Genomic DNA, 19,382 nt, shown 5'->3' with positions numbered 1-19,382 from the left:
AGTCCCTGAGCCAATTCTTTTAGCCTTTAAGGGGTGGGTACAGGGTGTAGACCTGGTCAGGAGTACCCCAGGCCTCTGGCTACAGACTGAGCCAATGAAGTCACTTTAGGACTTTGCTGGCATTCTTGCTGTTGAGATTGCTATGAAGATACAGGCTTGGAGCTGCCAGGAGCCTGGTGTGAAGTGAACCTTTTGAAATCTTTGAAGTCAAAACAAAGGGAAGCAGAAGTCAGGAGATGGATGACCTCCTTTAAAGTTGTGGATCCAGTCTTACCCGAAGTCATTAAAATCACTGAAATTTTTAGTTACACATCCCAATAAATTCTCTTTTTAAATACAAATGACACTATCACCTCCCACGAACAGTCCTTAATACATACTTTAGACAGAAAGGGTGAGTCCCGGGGTCTGTTAGAATAACCAACAGTTTATTAAAAGCTTGCTGTGGGGCTCTGTGCCAACCCCATAGCTGGGAGGGGTTCCCACGACTGCCCCCAGGTCTGGAAGCAGCCCCTTCCAAGGTCCTTCCCTTGTTCCCCTGCCCCAGCTCTGATCTCAATTAAAAAAAAAAAAAAAAAAAAAAAAGAAAAAAAAGAAAAAGAAAAAAGATAAAGGACAAAACGGCACAGGACGTCAGACAGCAACGGGGGAATGGAGAGACCAGGCATCCTGACCCCAAGACAACATCCTGATCCTTTCCTAGGAAGGCCTTTTCCTTCTGTTCTCCCCACCCAGACCTGCTCTGCCACACCTCAGGTCTGGGGGGCCTGGCATCCCCAGTCCATGGCCCCATTACAGGGGGTAGTATAGTTCTCTGAATATAATATATCTAGACCCACCCTTCCCCTCCCCCAGGGGACCAGATGAATATTTGACACGCACATCTCCCTCCTTTCCCAAGGCTGTGATGGAGAGAGACCCTGGCACCATGGTGGGGAGGCAAGGGCTCCTGGTCAGCCTTGAGGCACCGAGGCCCAAGCTGGCCCTGGGCCACTGGCCAGCCCAAGAAGCTCATGAGATGAGGAGGTCTAAGGGGAGCTGGAGCCAACATCCTGTCCCCCACCTGTGGATGGACCTCAAGCTTACAGCCCTCCAGGAACCGGCTCCACCCACCCCTGCCCCTGCCCCTGCCCCATTCATCTGCTCATCCACCCTGCACTTCAGGAATAGAAGTGGGAGGAACCATTGAGGATGTGGGAAGCGACACTGGTGCTACGGCTCAGAGGCCCAGGCACTGCAGCAGCAGGTGGGCCCACGTTGTCGCTGCCACTGCCCCCTGAGGCTGCCCGCCGCAGGGGCTGAGGGCTGTTTCTTAGCAGCAGCAGGGCTCCACCACGAGGTGTCCCACTCTGTGTGGGGGGCCCCAGCCAGTTTGGGGGACCCGGAGGAGCCAGCAGAGAGGGCTGACGCCAGGCTGGGGGGGGCATGCCCGGTGGAGGAGGGCCATGGCTCCAGTGTGCCCCTGATCGGGGAACAGGACGGGAGGGCCAGGCAGGGGCAGGAGGTGGAGCAGGATAGCCCTGTGCAGCAGCCTCGGCTGGGATGCCCCCCAGAGCCATACTGGAGAAGCCCAGCCTCATGCTCTCAGCATCGAAAGCCTCGATCTCACGGGCCTGCCGCTCGAGCAAACTCCGGATTCGCTCGGAGCGCCCTGTCTGCAAGGCCAGCAGCTCCTCTTCCACCTGGGACACCCAGAAAAGAGGTTAGCGCATCCGGGGGCAGGAGGTGGGGAGCCTGCCCTCCCCAGCGCCTCTTGGTGCCGGAGCCCCCTTACCCGCTGCTCCAGGAGCGCCCGCCTCAGAGCCACCCTCTGCTCCAGCTCCCGCAGCTCCCGCTCATGCTGGCTCTCGGTACGGATCTTGATCTTGCTCTGGTAGGCGTTTAGCAGCTCCAGCTCCTGCTGCAGCTGCTGCCGAAGGGCCTGGAATTCTGCCTCCTGGGTCTCATCAAGCCGTAGCTGGCAAACAGGGAGAACTAATTTTAGGGGCCTCCTCCCCCACCCCCGCAATCCTCCCCTGCCCCAGGTAGGCCTGGGCCCTAAGGTTTCAAGAAGCAGCCAGTCTCAACATCTATCAAAATGAAAGGTCGCCATACCCTGTGACACAGCAATTACACTTCCAGGAATTTATCCCCCAGGTATACTTGCACATGTGCTCGAAGGTGTTCACTGAAGCGTTGTGATAGCAAAATACTGGAAACCACCTAAATGTCCACCAATAAGGGATGGGTTAAATAAATTATGGTACGTCCATACCATGGAAAATTCTACACTGTTTAAAAAATGAGATAGGTGTACTGACATGGAAAAATGTCCAAGAAATACTAGGTGGAAAAAGAAGAGAGCAGTATGTACAACACAATCTTACTTTTGTTTATAATTTTGTGTAATCTTTCAAATATGCATAGGGAAAAAACCTAAAATACAATTATTAACAGTTAACTGAGATTGGGTCAGAGAATGGGATTGGGTGAGAGAATGGCAATGAATAGGGGCACTGTCACTTTTTACGCTATGGGTATTTTTTAACTGGCCCATTCCAGTGTTGTTGTGTGATCACTTTTAGAACAGCAATCTTCAAAATCCTCAGAAGTCTGGGTAAATCGGCCTAAGGGCCACGATCATTTTGATTTGCTCCCTGTTCACACATTAAACTAACTCAGGCCCAGGAAACAATTATAGCCACTCTTTCCTTGGTGGTTCTTGGTAGAGTAGTCAGGCTGGCTTTGTCAAGACCTTAAGAAAATACTCAAGAGAGATAAAAAAAAAAAAAAACCATTGTGGAGAATACTAACAGTGGGAGAGTATCCGAGTTTCCCCCAAGAACAAAAGCCCCATCTTTCCCCGCACCCCCCCACTTCCAACTTCCCATAACCAAGGCGGGAGTACAAAGGCCAGCCTCCACCACGCTCCCTCCCTGGACCCCAGGCCTCACCGCCTGCGAGCTGAGCATCTCTGAGATGGACTGGTCATACTGCTCGGCTAGAATCGCCAGCTTGCGGGTCTGTTCTTCCTTGAGCCGCTTAAGGAGGCTCTTGTGCTGAGCTTTGGGTGTGGTCTCCAGCAAGTGTGCCCGCAGGGCCTTGTACTGCCGAGTCTGGATCTTACACGTCTCCTGGAACTGCTTCTTGATCTGCAGCTCCTTAGACTATGCAGTGGACGGACCAAGGGGAGATGGGGGCAAGGGAGAGGAGGAGGAGGAGGAGGAGGAGGAGGAGGAGGAGGAGGAGGAGGAGGAACAACCAGGGGAGAAGGGGAGAAGAGAGAGAGGAGGAGAGGAGACAGAAGCAGAGACAGGGAGAGGGAGAGAAACAGAAAACATGTTAGACAGAGGGGGCGGGGGGAGCTGTATACAGACAGACATGGAGAGATGGGATTGTGCTGAAGAGAGATCAGGAAGATTCTCAATGGGCAAGAGATACAAGTAAACAAGAGCATGTTCCAAGAGCATGTTCAGGGTTGGGTAGAAAACACAAGAAACAGCAGGAGAATTCGTGGACAGAGAACTGAGAATCTTTAGGGTACGGAGTACACACAAGAAGCTCTGACCATGCAAAGACAGAGGAAATACAACCCAGAGACAGAAACCAAGTGAGCAGATACAGAACGTGCACAAGAGTGAGAAAACCAAGTCACATAACACACCCATGGAAGAGAGCGACACAGCTAAGGAAAGACAGAGAAAGTCCCAGGTTCAACACCTTAGGGTGGGAGGGAGGGAAGGAGGATAAGCTCCGAGCTGAGAAATGGATAAGATGGGGTGGCCCCATCTAGGGCCACGTAAGGGAAAGGGGCAAAGGAGGTGGCCAGAAAGGGCCTGACAGGTTCAATGGGCCAGCAGCTGCTACCCTGACCAGATCTCCACGTCCCAGCCCAGCCCCTTAGACACTCAGCTCCCACTCCAAGCCCACAACCAATCCCATTTCCATGCCCCCACTCTCTGCCTGGCCCCCCAAACTCACCACCCCCTACTGTAGTTTGCAGTCCCTTCCCCAAGCCCTCTAGGGTAAAGCCTAATTAATGCCAGGGGAGATATTCAGTTCCCAGAAGGGAACCACATAGGGAAGGGGCTGGGACAAAAGGCAGGTGATAAGGACAAAAGGCCCCGGAACCTAAGGACACTCTCTGGAAAAGAACCCACCAACAGGGGAGCTGTGGGGCCAAGAAGCTCTGTGGAAGCTCAACAGGGGCCCAGACCTCTGAGCTGGTGGTGGTCATGGTGCAACGAAGCTATGAAGGCAGAGAGGATGAGGCTGAGGAGTGAAAGGGGTTAAGATAACGTAGATGGGGGTGAAGAGGTCATGGAACTGGGGGCCAAGGGTCCAGACTGGGGGCATACCGGGGAGGCTAGGCGGCAGGACAAAGCAGACAGAGGCAGCCTGGGCCAAAGGTACAGTTCCGCTCAGATATTTTATTTGTGTTTGTCTTTTTCTTTTTTTGGTGGGGGAAAGGGGACAGGTTGGAAGGGAGACAGAAAAACAAAATCAAAGAGAGAAAAAAAAAACATGACTTCCCACCCACCGCCACCCCTGGCCCCAGGCCTGAGTTGATGAGGGTGAGGATGAGCACACACACAGTGGGAGAACAGCAATAACTTAGGGTGGGGAGGAGCGTCAGGAGAACACAAAGTGTAACTTCTGGACTCCTGGTGGAGGAGGCTGCCTGTCTAGAGGTCCAGAGGACTGGGCTGAGGTGGGGAAGTGTACTAAGGAGGGAGGGGTGAAAGGGAGGAGAGGACTGGAACTGGAGAAACCTCACTGAGTAGTGGGAAATAAAGTGCTCGATGCTCTAAGATTCGGGCAGGGGAAGAGCTAGTCGGTTACCTCCAAGGAGGCAGGGCCCGGGACTGGCGGGGTCGGGATCGCCGCCCAATTAGAGTCCCGGGCGCTGATTGGCGAGAGGCAGAGGGCACTAGCCGGCGCTGGCTACGGGGCAGCAGCCGGGGGATACGACTGGGCCTCTCACCTCGGAGCAGGCCCCAGCTGGCCAGTGTGTGGATAGCCCAAGGGGGCAAGTGGGAGGCTAAACCCTGGCTGGCCCGTGCCAGGCGCCAGTTCCAGCCCTTGCACAGGGTCCAAAACCTCGCCAACAGGGCTAGCGGGTGTCGGGCAGTGCGGGGATTACCCCGCCGGGGCCCAGGAACGGGCAGACGGCTGCGGAAGCCATCCTTGTTGGTCTTGGGGTAGAGTGCAAATAGGCCTCGGTCTCCCACAGCTCCACAGCCCTGTAGGGCACAAAAGGCCACAGGCGACAGGCGCAGCAGAGCCCGCAGCCAGAGTCGAGAGATGCCCCGGCGCATCCGGGGGCCCTGCTGCCGCACCCATTTGCCCCCAGCTGCCAGAGCTGCCAGAGGTAGAGCCAGGCCTGGCCAGGCTAGGAGCCAGGCAGCCCCAAGGCCCAGAGGGACACCCATAAGGCCACGGCGCCAGCTCAAACCCAGGACAGCCCCCAGTGCAGTGCCCTGGGCCAGGAGGAGGAACAGACTGGGGGGCAGGTGCAGAGCTGTACAAAGAAGTAGGTAGGAGGCCCCCAGGCCCACCAGCCCGACCTCAAGGGCCAGGAGCGCTGCCTGCAGGCCACCCCCACCCTGGGCTGCCAGCAGTGGGAGCAGCAGCAGAAGTAGCAGGGGCAGGAGGCCAGAGGAGGATCCCACTGCAAAGGAGAGGCCAGCCAGGAGGCCATGGGACAGGAGTCCAGGGAGCTGGCTAATAGGGCCATGCCTCAGACGTGTTGGAGGGGGTTCAGGGGGGATGTCTGGTGAGGGACAGCCATCTCCAGGATCCCTCGGGGTCCTAATTGGCGCCCCCTCTTCCTCTTCCTCATCTTCCTCGGGGACTGGGGTCAGCGCTGGGCCTGGGATCCAGCCAAGCTCAAATTCCTCATCCAGGAGGCTCCCGTCCTGCTTCTCCCATAACCTCCATTCCCCAGCTGCCTCCTGGCCCACAATGCTCCTCTCTTGGGGCGCCAGGGATGGGACCCTAAGCTCTTCTATCTCCTCCTCAGGCAGACCCCAACCTTCCTCATCAATCAAACTATGTTTTTGTGGGTTGGGACTAGGGGTTCCTGATTCTTCCCCCAATATCCTCTGTTCCTCTGGCTCCAGGGTAGCCCCTTCCTTTCCCAGAATCCTTCTCTCTGGAACTGCTTCCTCCTCCTCCTCCTCTCCCAGAATTCTTTGGTTCAGGACTGCCTCCTGGCCAGATGAGCAGGGCTGCTCTTCTCTAGGGGTGCCTGTGCTGGGTGGTCCCAGAGCCCCAGGAATGGGGAGCGGGAGGCCCGGGGGACGCTGGCCTGCACGTACTTTGAGGCTCTTGGGCTGCTGGCGAACCTGGGCTGCATGCTTCTGCCGCAACTCTTGCTCACGCCGCTTGTTGTACTCCAGCTGGTTGCCCAGCTCTGTCTGGTGCTGCAGGCGGGTGAGTTCGGCCCGTGTGCGCTGGACAGCCTGGAGCTGCCGTAGCTCCAGCTCTCGCGTGGCCTCATGCTGCCGCAGCAGCAACGCACACTCCAAGTCCTTCTGGGTCTGCTTCTTGTTCAAATCCTGAGGCAGAAGGGAGGCAGGGCCCAGAGCTCAGTCAGGAAGCCTTGTTGGTGTCAAGAGAGCCCCAGAACTCCCTGGCAGAGGGAGCTGAGCATGGGGAGCTGAGGGGTGTAAAGGAGCCAAGCTGCTGGCTGACCTGGGAATGGAAGCCCAGGGAGCTCTAGCAGGGTGACAGGCACGAGGAAACAAGGGGTGTGGAAGAGAAGCCAAACCACAGCACGAAAGAGGGTAGAGGGAAAAATAGGTGCCTGTGCTGTGGGGAGGGGGATGGAGGGTGGGGTGGCCTACCTCCCGCAGCAGGTCCTGGTCCAGGCTGTGACGGGCCAGCAGCATCTTGCGCTTATACTGGCGACACTGAAGCTCAAAGTACTGACGCTGTCGCCGCAGCAGCCCCGCCTCCTCCTCTGCCTGGCACTGCTGGAGTTGCTCCTTCTGCCGCAGAAGCCACTCGGCCTTCTCCCGCTTGGGTGTGCTGGGGTTCTCCTGGAGCTCCTGGGCAAGGCCGTGGGGAGGGCAGGGAGTCAGGGCACCTCACCCACCACAGGCCCTGTCCGTTGCTGCAGCCCCACCTCACCTCCTTTAGCTGCTCCTTCCGAAGTTTGTAGGTTCGCTTCTGTGCCTCCAGCAGGGCCGCTAGCTCTTTCTTCTGCTGCCCAAGGATGTGCTGCTGGAACTTTCGCTCCTCGGCCTGGGCGGCTCGTGCCTCCTTCTCACCAATGGCCTGGTGCCGCCGGGACAGTTTTTCTGCCTCAGCCCCAAAGCCGGCCCGCTGTGCCTCAAGCTCCCGCTGTAGCCGTGCGCTATGCTCCTCACGTTCACCCCTCAGCCGTGACTCCAAGGCCAGCAGCTGTTTCTGGTGCTGTCGTCGCATCCGCTTATAGCCACTCAGCTGCTCCCGCAGGGCTGAGTCCTGCTCATGCTCCTGGATCTGACGGCTGACCTGGGGCAGGACAGAGGATGAGAAGTGGGGCTCAGTCCTGGCCTCATCTCATTACTCACACGGTTTTCATGCTCTATTGGTGAACACGGATTTCAGACTCATGGGTTCAGTTCTCATTTGGTGCCTTCATCACACGTAGCCCCTCTGAGTCTGCCACCTCCACTGGATGATGGAGATACAGTCTATTTCACACGCTGATATCACTGAATGAGTCGATAAAAGGTGCCGCGCGCAGGGCCCGATGCAAAAGTGGCAACAATTCAGGTTAGTTCAAAGTCAAAAATACCTGGGCCCAACCCCCAGCTTGGTCACTTACTAACCAGGTAACCTCAAGCAAGTTAATGACACTAGCCTCAGTTCCCTTATCTGCTAAATGGGACAATACCACCTCCTTATAGAAAGCTGTGGAGATTACGCCTGATACATGCATAATAGCGTCTAGAACACTCTGAACTAACAAACACTATTTTTCTTCCCCTTCAGCAAACACTGAGGACTCATTACAGCCCAGGTATGCAGCTGGGATCTGGGCCCTGAGATTTGGGAGTATCAAGAACACTGGGCCTGGATGTCCACATCTGAGGTTTGGAGCTCAGGTCCCATTGTCAAGTGGGCACAACTCCAACTAGTCCAGGTGGCCAAGTCCCTGGAAATCAGGGACTGGAAATCAGGTCCAGGAAACCCTGGACCTCTCTACACAGTACAACAAAGCACTAAGCATCACAGGATCTGAAGAGCTGTCCCATAAGAATATACTAGACCAATCACTGGCCCATAATGGAATTAATGTTGGTGTTTGCAACTAAGCAAGAATGAAATCTAAAGGTTTACTCAAAGTATGGATGAAAGACTGTGTTTTATGAAAAGTCTACCCATCTTTTCCTGTGAACTGAGAAAAACATTACCATGACTTGATCTTAGGAAAACCAGTCTTGCTTAATTTGAGAATCTGAAAACCACCAAAGGTGTTTCGGCAAGTGCCTTGGACAAGCAGAATGTCTGAGTCACCACTGCCTCATCTCTCAACTGGGATCATACCCTCTCTCTCCAGAGGAGCTGGAAGGATGAAATACTCAGGCATGTGTGTGAGCCTGAGAGCCAATCATGGTATGAGGCAGACACTGGCCACTATTCCTGCCCTCCAGGAGCATAAAATCCAGCACACCTATCATAATGTCATTTAGAAGCACCACAGCACAGGGATGTGATACACCTGGCTGGTCAAGGGCCTGGGAAGGCACCCCAGGACATGCTACTTAAGCCTAGCCATGAAAATGGAGGAAGAGTTTATCAAACTAGGAATACCCACATCGGGCAATGTGACCAAAACAGTCCATTGGGAGAAGAGAATGGAGAGGGTCAAGGAGAGGAGAAAGTGAAAGACGGCAACAAAAAGTGAGAGCGGAATCTGAACTTAATCCAGTGCCAGAGGGGAAAAACAAATCCTCTCTGGACTTAAGAGTTTGGGGCATCCAGGCTGAGGGAGGATGGCTACACTTACCAGGGAGGCAGTACGGATGGTGGCAAAGTGATCCCTGTTGCGGCAGTAGGCCCGGCGGCGGGCAGAAGAGGTGGTAGAGGTGGGAGCTGGGGCTGCGGGTGGCTGGAGAGGACCTGGGGTCATCTCCGGCTGGTAGGGGTCATCATACAAGTTGTCAGAACCCTAGAGGAAGGGAAGGTGAAAGGGATGCCCAAGGTTCAGAGGCCATTGGGCCCAAGAGGAGATCCCTGGAGACCCAGTCTGACTTAGAGGAGGAGCAATCACACTTGGGAGGGAGAGCTGGGGCTCGGCCTTGTCACCATCAGGCCTCCTGAGGGTGAGCTGCATACCGGCAGTCGGTGGATGATGGAACTATGGGAGGTAACTGTATGCTCCCCTTCTTGCATCATGGCCATCTCTCGGGCTTCAGGGCCTTCCTCTTCCTCCTCTTCCTCTTCCTCCTCCTCCTCTTCCTCCTCGTTGTCCGAGGCATCAGCTAGGCTATTGACTGAACTGCTCTGGCTGGAGGCGCTGATGGACATGCTTGGCACTGAGTGGCTACTCTCTAGACTGGTCAGCGTCCCAGCCCGGTGCATGTAGGGCTCGGCCTCCTGTGGACAGGGCGCAGGCTGTTGGGCAGGGAAGGGGAAGGATAAGGGGTATGTATATGGAGATAGCACAGGGAGACAGAGGGCAGGAGGAAGGAGAGGGAAGGTGAGCCAAGCAGCTGCTAGGAGGCAAGCAAAACACAGTGGGGAAAAAAGGGTGGCAGGGTAAGCTGGGTCACCTCCTCCTCCTCTGGGGCTTCAGCACCAGGGCCATTGGGTGCTTCTTGGAACAGTATCTTCTTCATCTTTCGGTACTGCAAATTGTCCAGCTCCCGCACGGCATCCTTGGTCCTCTGGATCAGGTCCATGATGACTGTGGGTGGCCGCTCCCGGAGCACAAAGCGGTGCTGAGGGGAGAGAACACTGAGGCCTGCTGCAGAGCACCTACCCCCACCCCAAATACCCCATGGGCCCTGACACTCCCTCTGGCCTGAGGAACTTCCCTGGGGCCCATGCCCACCAGGAGCTGATGCTGGCCTTGTGCTAGGTAAGCCCTGCCCCCACATTTTCACCACCCAATCACCCCTCCCCAGACAGGGTCCTGTTCCTCTAAGCACAGCTGACAGACAAGAACAGTCAGGAGATCTGGATTCTAGTCCAGGTCCTCTATCAACATGTTGTGTGCCCCTGGACATGTCATGAGGCCTCTCTGGATTTCATAAGGTATCCCACAATTACAAAACAAGTAGGTCAAACTAGACTGTCTACATCAGTTCCCAACTAGGGCTCCTTAGGCCCCATGGATCTGTGAAGGGAATGGGGGCCCCTCTACTTTTGATATCTCAAAACACACCTAAGGGAAATCATACATTTACCCATGACAAGGCTACCCAGGCTTTTGGCTTGAATTACATCAGATCAGTGTGGTAACCCTGGTTATCGCACGCAGACCAGAAGCTCTGGCTGGCAATTATATACGTCTTTGATTAACAAAAGATGGGAAAACAAATTATTACTTAATAAATAAAGACAGTCTGGTAGACAAAATCTTGCAAAACACAGAGTCCATTGGGCACTGGGAATGCGGGTGGGAATTCATACATGAAGTTCTTGGTGGAGGAAGAGCTGGGAATCACTAATTTCACTGAAGGGTTTTGTGGTTCTAACAGGCAATGGGTCTAGGAGAATGCTAGGCCAGTGGGCCCTTACCTTCAGAAGAACCTCTGAGGTTGGTCTGTCTTGAGGGATTTTCTGAAGACAGGAGTCAACAAAATTCCGGAAGTACTCAGACCTAGAAGTCATGAGAGGATGAGGAAGGGGGGGAGGCCATAAGCCAGGTAGCCTTACCCTATGGCCTAACCCCTGGGCCCAGGAATCCCAGTCCTCACCAGTGTCCTGACTGGAGCACGGGGGACTCGTTCTGTGCAATGTGGTATAAGGCACTCATCGCATTCATGTTAAACAGCGGTGGTTTCCGTTCCGCTACAGAGAAAGGTGAACAGGGAGAAGGTGAGAGGTGGCAGATGGGCAGAGGAGTGGAATGGAAATCAGAGGATTTGGGTTCACACCCCAGCTCCCTGACTTCCTTGCTGTATGGCCCTGAGCAATTCTCATCATCTCAATTAATTTCCTCCATAAAATGTAACACCCATCCTCTCCCCTGTACACAATGGAATAGAGATCAAAGGCAGAAAGAAGCAGTTATCAGCCCAACTAACATTCTATTAGGTGCCAAGTAAGAGCAAAAAACTTGCTAAGTGTTAAGGGAAAGATAAGGAAAAACAAGAGACAGGCTCTGTCCTCAAGGAACCTCTAGCCTAACAGGAAAGATTAAGTAAAACTCAACAAGTACTATCAAGTTACAAGAGGGAGACAGAAATATGGTTGGGAAGCTGGGAGTGCATGTGGGTTCTCAAGCTGGTAGGTGTGCAGGGGATTAAGGGCAGGTCTTTTGGAAAAAGGGATATTGGAGCTGGGCCTTAGATTAGAAGTTGCAAGCCAGGAGTTCCTCGAGGCCCAGACAAATGTTTTGTTATGTTTTTGGCCCAAATAGCAATTTTTAAATTATATTCCAACCTAGCAATTTAGTAATAATAACCTAAATGTCCGGTTTCTTCTAAAAACTTAGATGTGGTGAAAAGGAGCCGACACTTACGCATAACGATGGGCTAGAGCAAAGCAATAGCAGTCTCCAGTTTGCCGTAATCTTTTTCACATTACTTCTTTGATACGCACTATCTGCTTATAACCAGGACTGGTGGTTTCTTTTCAATAACAGAGAAATATTTCTCGGCGTCCACATCTCTACCAAAAAGTAGGAATAAAATGGACAGCTCTATATTTTTCTTCTACCTGGCTTGTTCCAATGTATTTGCATCACCTGCCCAGCTGTGGTCTCGAGTGACAAATGCACATATGTGGACATGGAGGGAAAGGGCGTGTCCAAATCTCGGACTTCGGGCAGAAGACAAAATACAAACCAAGTTAAGAAAGTGGAAAAGTTCATGGCACACTCAGAGTGTGGAGCTTACAAAGGTGAGAGCCAACTTTCAGAAAGCGGGGCTTTTAGCTTGGTGGAAGGAAGCGCAGGGATGGCATAGGTCTTGAAGGGAATGGGGAGCACTGATGGCTCTGAGGAGGGGAGCGAAGCAACAGCACCCGGCTAGGGCAGATCTCTCTGACATAAGAGAGACTGGAGGGAAGAAGAGACTGGAGGTAGGAAAGATCATGGCAGGAAGTTGTTGATAAGAGAGACTAACAGCATCTCTTTTCTTGGGCAACTGTCTGTGCCGGGCACTGTGTTGGAGGCTTTACAAACATTACCTCACTAATAGTTAATTTCAGTAGCATAGGCTGGCAGAGACGAGAACCCGGACAGGCTTCAAGGCCTCATGAACTCACGTGAGCCTTACTCTCTGGCCTTATCATTCACTGCTCTTTACATGGCATTACCGGCAATATTTCAAACAACTGAAGCCAGTCTCAGCTCCGCAAGCCTGCTCTTACCTATCTGGAATGCTCTTCCCTATAGTCTTTCAAACAGCTATTATTATGGTTCTGCTTAGATATCTGCTGTAAGATATTCCTTAGCCCCTGAAAATAGATCAAGTCTCTTGCTTTATGGTTGTACTGCTCCTGTAACCTCCATTCAGCTTCTGTCCCAGTAAGAGAAAACACATCTGTTTCCCCAACTGGAATGTAAGTTCCACAAGGCCAAGAACCTCATTCATTGCTATACCCCCAAAACCTGCTAGCATAGCGTGGTACAAAGCTAGCACTCAAAAAAAAAAAGTAAAACTAGAGTAGTGGACAGGAAAAGAATGCTCTGATATCCTTAGGTCTAAGAACTGGCAGGATTTGACAGCTGCCTGACTTGGGGGTCAAAGGTACAGTCAAAATGGACAGGAGCTTGGAGGCCTGAGAATGAAATGGTATGGGGATGGAAAGAGACAGAGAAAGAGAAAGCAGTGGAGAGAAAAGAGGATGAAGAAACAGAGGATGTCGTCCTTACCCAGCTCGATGCAGGTTATCCCCAAGGACCAGACATCCACTTTGCCATCGTACTGCCCCTCATCCATTGCAAGGATCACCTCTGGAGCCATCCTGGGAGAATGGTCAGGAGAAAGAGGCTTATCACCTGCCCAGACTCTGCCAACTATTGCTCCCAACATCCTAGGGGCTCCCTCCACTCACCACCATCCCACTCACCAGTACGGGGTGCCCACAAAGGAGTTGGCGGGTGCCATGATAGATGCAGAGCCGAAGTCCCCTAGCTTCACCAAGCCTGGCTCTGATAGCAAGATGTTTCCAGCCTTCACATCCCTGCCGGAGATGAAGCACAAGGATGAGGCATACATCTCAGGAAGGCTGGGCAAGGGGCTTTAGCACCAGGTTTCCAAGAAGGCTGCAGCCCAGCTGAATAAGTGGTGTAGAGCGCACCCCCTCCCAGCCATTGTCAATGTTCCTTGTACCTATGGATCATGTTGTGGGAGTGCAGGTAAGCCAGGCCCTGAAGGGCCCCATGGGTCACAGCTGCAATCTCCACCTCCTGAAGGGGCTTCTTGTGCACTGGGGAGTGAGGGAAAAACATCAAACTGAGGGAGCCCAAGGGTGGGGCTGGAACAAGCTCCCCTGATCCCTTTCCCTACAGCTTCTTTGCTCTTCTCACTTCTCCCACTTGTTGGCCAAAGAGCCACTTACCTTCTAGAAGGTCAGAAGCTGAGCCCAGGCAATACTCCATCACCAGCTAAGAAAGGGTGAAGGGTCAGAGATAAGCACATCTGGTCACCCCTGGCCCACCTCTCTTGGGCAGAGATCCAAACAGAGAGCTTCTCTGCCTATCCTTCACTCAGGCATTACCTCCATGGTGAAGACAAAGAGGAAGGACAACTGAGAAAACGTGGTGGTGGTGGTGGGAGAGTTCCTAGTCAGGGCCTCCCCTAGGAAGGGGAGACAAGATACCACAACTCCCATCTGAATCCTTTCAAAGCCCCATTATATCTCCATTTCCTCCAGCCCATATGCCCCTTTCCAACTACTAACAGTTTATGACTCTCTTCAAACCAGCCTCTCTTTCTGGAGACATTGTTGTCCATGGGTTTGCCTGAGGACTAAAGAGGTTGGGAGAGACTTCCTCCCTTCCAAGGTCCCCATAATGGCACCTGGAACAGGGCCCACTAAGAGACTGGACCAGGACAAGGATGGGGGCAAAGATCAGGCCAGATTCAGTGGGCTAGCTCACCCAAGCCGTGTGCTCCCTCAGGTAACAGCCCCGGTACTGAATGGTATTGGGGTGCCGGAGCTTCTGCAGGAACCGCACCTCCTTGATGATGTCCTGCCACTTCTGAGAGGAGGTCAGGGGAGAAGAGGTTTACTCAGCCCGCACATTGAGCCTGGGGTCCCCTGCTCTGTCCCTTACCATTCTTGTCAAACCTGACCCACCTCATTTGACTGCTTCCCACTATAGGACATCTTCTTGATGGCCACCACCTCACTATTCCGGACATCCCGGGCCTAGAAGACCAGACCAGAAGCTGGTGAAAGCCCTTGGTGAGAACTGGGCAGCAGGAAGATTTTTTGGCCCCAAAGGAGAGGGCGGGAAAGGCTGGTGTGGTACGGCAGCGCAGAAGGAGGCTTGGAGGTCCACAGGGGGAAGAATGCAGTGCCCATCCCTACCCCATTTTCCTAAGCCCCAACTTACAAAGTACACGGCTCCAAAGCTGCCATGGCCAATTTCCCGGAGATCAGAGAAGAGCTTTTCAGGGTCATCCTTGAAGAAGAGCTCAGCCACATCAGGGTCCTTCAGGCTCCCGGCCCGGCCCCCAGCTGGCATGATGGCCCCTGGGGGCCCTGAGAGTGGGGCCTGACCTGGAGAATGAAGAGGGGACCCTTACAGCGAAGATGAGACACTCAGAGAGAGGCAGGGACCCCTCAAATTTCTGCCTTCTCCTCCCCTAGTTCCCTGATGAGGGGGAGGCACCGCTGAGGAAGGGCAGGGGGGAGATTAGGAACAACATCAAAGCTCCAAAAAAATGAAGTTGCCCTAGCAACCAGAGCACGGGGGCCGGGTCCCTGGAGTCCCTAAAACTGCTAGGAAGACTGAGAGCTAAGCATCCTCACCACCCCCCTCAGCCCTCAGTAAGATCCATTTCCCTACAACCCCCCTACTTCTCCCCTCAAGAATAAAAGATCCCACCTCCTAGCCAGAACCCCAGATTCCCAAGTGTCCTGTCCCACAAGTCCCATACCCCAAATATTTCCAGGCACCTTCCTGTTCCCCTTGGCGTCGAGGCCCCCTCCTCCCTCAACCTCTCACACCCTGGAAGAGAGCAGGAAACGGCCAGGCCGGAGGTAGTGGAAATCCGGCCATTGTTAGAAGTGGGTATTGGCCCAGAAGGGCCAGAAGACTTGCTCTCAAAAAGAGCTAGGGACATTGTGGCAGGGAGGATGGGAAGGACAGGGACAGAAATGGTGGCTGGCTTTGGGGACCTCTCTGTGACCTGGGCTGTCTTACTTGACCAGTCCAATTGCATATGCATCACACACAAGTACAGGACATTTGTGGTGTACAAATAACATTTATTGAGCATGTACAGTAAGCACCTTACATGCATCTCTCTCATTCAACCCTTGCCACAACCTTGTGAGGTATTACTATCGAGGTACCCTTATCTTGCAATGAGGAAACAGGCTCAGAAAGGTTAAGTGACATCCAAAGCTGGTCCTCTACCACTGTTTTTAAAACAGCGCTATGAAACAAGCAGGGCAGGATAGTGATCACCATTTCACAGATGAGGTGACTGAGGCATAGAAAGGAAGGAGGACTTCTTCAAGGTCAGAGAAGAGGACCTTCTCTCCAGTCAGGCCTGTGTGCTTATTACTCTCTTAGCCCCCTCCTGCAGGAAGCCTCCCTTGACCACTTCAGCCTTTGGGGAGAGCTCCTAGAGCACCCAGCCCAACACCCAGAGAAAGAGCCTGCAGTACCTGGTAGCCAAGGACCCCGCCCCTTTTCCCCAGGGAATGCCAGGCCAAGCTCCTGGCTAAGCACTTGTTGGAATTTAGGCACAAAAGAGCCTTCAGCAGAGCTGGACTCCCAGGGCAGAGTTCTAGCTCCTTTAAAGCACCTAACAATTTAGCATGTAATTATATTCTGTCGGGCATTGTTTCCTGTTGTGTTGTTAATTTTGTCTCAGCCCAACTGGAAGCTGGAGGGCAAGAAGTAAGCCTGACTCTCCGGTGGGCCCCCAGGGTGCAGAGGGCTCAGAATAGCCTAGGAGATTGATTGATTGCCCTCAGCCAAGCCCTCAGCAGCTCCCAAGCTGCTCAGAATCGGCCCCCTTCTCCATTCTCCTGCCAGCAACCCTGCCAAGCACCCCTCACCCCCACCACACACCCACACACACAGGCAGGTGCTCACAACTTGCCAAAGGAATCTTCTTGACCTCTTTACCAGCACCCAGCCCAGAATGTCAACCCAGGACCATAGGCCACATGTAAGGATGCCAACAAAATATCACACGGGGCCTCTTCCTCAAATAATGAACATTTGAGCAATTACCAAGGTCTATGCTAAATCACAGCCACCTTCTCAAGGGACAATGTTATCACCATTCTGCAGATGGGGAAACCCAAGTCTGTCTGTCCCTAAACTACACTAACAGTACATCTCATTGGCAACATACAGCAACAGGGTTTTGAGTAAGTTCCTTATGCTTGGTCTTCTCTTCAGTAAAACGGATTACAGCATAGGACTGTTGTGAGATTTTTAATGAGATCTCATCCATAAGAACACTATGCAGACACTCAGCATATGGATTTTTCCTTCCCTGCCTCCAGGGTCACCACAAAAAGGACTTAAGACTTTGGGGATCATCCTACCCCAGCAGCTTGGCTTTAACTGTGAAGAGACACCACTATGGCTATCATTTGTCAAAAGACAGAACCCTCTCAGGAACCCAGACCAAAGACTGGAATCAGGGTAGAGATGAAGGTCACAGTAGGGAGAAAAATCCATGAGACAGAAGACAGGAGCCAGAGCTTCCCATCAGGGAAAGCTTCTGAGTACAGTCCTCCTAAAAAGGAAGCTCTTCTCCCCACCCCACCCCCCATTCTTCTATCTCACCCCAACTCATTCCCCTTTGGACCCCTGGCCAAGAAGAGACGGCAAGAGGCAGGTATGGAGCAGGGGCAAAACTTCATCAAGAACCTGGGTTCAAATCCTGATTCTGCTACTGTGTGACCTTGAGCAACCTCTCTGAGCCTCAATATTCTCAACTGTAAAATGGGAAGACGGCAATAAAAGAGGCCCCCACAGGGTGAATGGGGGGGGGGTGTCACATGAGAGAACAGATATAAAACACTTGTAAATGACAGACCGCTTGACAAATGTATCACCATCAGCAGGAGGTTGGAAGGTAACAATACAGGTGGGGGAAAATATTGCCAGGCATCCCCAAACACAAATGCACACACACACTTCCTTCAAAGGACAAGAAATCCAACCAGATCATGCCTAAAAAAAAAAAAAGCTAAGTGGACCCATCAGAGAGATCAGAGGCAAGGGAATCAACACCCCAGAGCAATCAGGAGAAAGAGGTATAATGGAGAACAGGTAGCTGTGAGGGACAAAGTGAACATGGGAGAAGAGCAAAAGAGTGCAAACCCATCTAATTAGCTCAAGCACCTTAGGGCGTGACCCCCATGACATCAAAGACCCTGTCACCTGAGGTCCCCCATGAAACAGATATTATGAAGGAAGAGGAACAAGGTGGCAGCAGAAGGCACGGCTAGCCAGAGGCTGACCACTGGCCCACTGGGCTTCATCCTGAGGAGAGGGCCTACCCAGGCCCAGTTCCTCAAAAAGGAGCACGCTTTCTTCTCAATGTTAGACACAGGGACCCGCGCCCCTGCACCCCGTCTCACCTGGTAGGGGTCACTATGGTGCCCCAGCGCTTCCGCCTCCTCCTGGGGTCCTCCAGCGGCTCTGCCAAGCAGGGAGAGGGGCAAGGAGACCTTTCCCCTTGCCACCTCTTCCTCGGCTTTCGCCCTTCCTGAGGGGCGGGCCCGGGAAGCCTCCCCTGGAGGGGAGGGGGTGACAACCTGATCTGACCTCGCGGTCCAGTCCTCCTCCTCCGCGAGGGCGACAGTTGCTGAATCCCGGATTTCTGATTGTGGGGTCTGAACCCCAGATATTTGAACGAAGGGAGGCTGAATTTGATACCTGAACGCGTGGGGAATGAACCCCGGATACTGGTGCACGCAGGGACCTGAACCCGATATTTGAAATCCTATGAAACGGAGCCCCAGGTTTAGAGAGGTTAGGACCCGAGTCCTGGATATGTGGGATCTGAGGGGCTGATACCCGGATATTTGAGAAGCGAGGAGTCAAGCCCGGAAATTCACGACGGAAGGGCCTGAGCCCCAGGTCTTCGGCCACCGACAGGGGGCCCACCCCGAGGACGTCCGGCCGCACGGCCCCTCTCACGCCGGGGTCCGAGGGTGACAGCCCTTACTCCCGCCCCGGTCTCCTCCCTTTCCCCCTTCCTCTCCTGAGGGCAGCTGAAAGATTGTAGCTAAGGGCGGTCCCCGCGCCTTCTCTCCCTCTCCTCTTCTCAGCCTCAGCCTCTCTCCGCACCACAGCCCCGGTCTCGTCCCGGTCTCCCTCTCTCTCTTCCTCCCAATTCCAAGATGGAGACCGGGCGGGAGCGCGCAGGCGCGGTAGGGACGCCGGGCCAAAGGGGGCGGAGCCCTAAGTGAATAGCCCCGCCCCTCTATCCTTACTGCCGCGGCCTGGGAGATGTGCAGCCACCAAGCCGGAGTGCGCGCGCGCCCCGCCACGCGGACCCTGGGATGGAAGGAGGCGGGGAGAAGGGCTAGGCTTGAAGGGGGAGGAGCTCAGCGCGCAGTCCGACAACTGGCGGTGGAGAGGGCTTCGGCGCATGCGTTCGCTCCTCCTCAGCGCAGAGCCCGAGCTTGTTGCTAGGGGAAGCTTTGAGGGGGCGCGAGTGGAAGGAAAGAAGAAGCCGTGATCTGCGCCTGCGTGTAGGGTAGCTGTTGGGAGGGGCAAGGGAGGGAGGCTTGCTGGGCTCGGAAAAGGCGGGAAAATGGACTGCTCTGGTTAGTAACCATACAGCCAGGACGTGGGCTCCTAAGTTCGAGGAATCTGCTAGGAAAACTCAGTCTGTCAAATCCCTTCGGGAAGCAGGCATCTCACAATTGCATGACCTGCCCAAGGTCACAAAGCCTTTATGTCAGAGCATCTCCATGACCATACCCACCTAATTCTATCAACTAGTGGGAACTATCAACCTTATTTCATACAAGAAAACAAGACATAAAGTGGCAGAGCTGCGATCAAAAGGTGTTTTCCAAGGGCA

The 19,382-nt window shown here is 53.7% G+C and overlaps 1 protein-coding gene across 5 annotated transcripts; it reads right to left on the bottom strand.

The window, feature by feature from the left end:
• Positions 1-407: 407 nt before the first annotated feature.
• Positions 408-18,672, bottom strand: TAOK2 (TAO kinase 2). 5 transcript variants are annotated; one of them, XM_006942169.4, is made up of 19 exons: positions 17,929-18,667; positions 14,708-14,874; positions 14,449-14,520; positions 14,249-14,350; positions 13,708-13,753; positions 13,479-13,575; positions 13,216-13,329; positions 13,019-13,110; positions 10,896-10,989; positions 10,717-10,798; positions 9,747-9,914; positions 9,310-9,588; positions 8,981-9,142; positions 7,114-7,479; positions 6,828-7,031; positions 6,300-6,539; positions 2,934-3,146; positions 1,775-1,957; positions 408-1,682 (listed from the first exon to the last, which is right to left on the bottom strand). In XM_006942169.4, the coding sequence occupies exons 2-19, from the start codon at positions 14,837-14,839 to the stop codon at positions 1,161-1,163; spliced, it is 3,168 nt and encodes a 1,055-aa protein (XP_006942231.1). In that variant the 5' UTR covers positions 14,840-14,874; positions 17,929-18,667; the 3' UTR covers positions 408-1,160. The 5 variants fall into 5 exon arrangements, with proteins under 5 accessions (XP_006942231.1, XP_003998728.1, XP_006942233.1 ...); XM_003998679.5 differs by having other exon boundaries at positions 9,310-9,570; positions 17,929-18,666; XM_006942171.5 differs by lacking the exon at positions 408-1,682 and adding an exon at positions 2,095-2,202 and having other exon boundaries at positions 1,815-1,957; positions 17,929-18,666.
• Between the last annotated feature and the right edge of the window lie 710 nt (positions 18,673-19,382).

The sequence above is a fragment of the Felis catus genome, chromosome E3 (genome assembly GCF_018350175.1).
Source record: "Felis catus isolate Fca126 chromosome E3, F.catus_Fca126_mat1.0, whole genome shotgun sequence".
NCBI classification, from domain to species: domain Eukaryota; kingdom Metazoa; phylum Chordata; class Mammalia; order Carnivora; family Felidae; genus Felis; species Felis catus.
This window is presented reverse-complemented; position numbering and strand designations above follow the sequence as displayed.

What these genes read in the sequence shown, in the direction of transcription:
- TAOK2 (XM_006942168.5), bottom strand. Translation starts at nt 14,839, where the DNA reads ATGCCAGCTGGGGGCCGGGCCGGGAGCCTGAAGGACCCTGATGTGGCT. An exon ending in GATAACCTGCATCGAGCTGG is followed by an intron (nt 10,990 to 13,018) that starts GTAAGGACGACA and finishes CTTTCTCTGTAG; the next exon opens with CGGAACGGAAACCACCGCTG. An exon ending in GGAAGGAGCAGCTAAAGGAG is followed by an intron (nt 7,032 to 7,113) that starts GTGAGGTGGGGC and finishes GGCCTTGCCCAG; the next exon opens with GAGCTCCAGGAGAACCCCAG.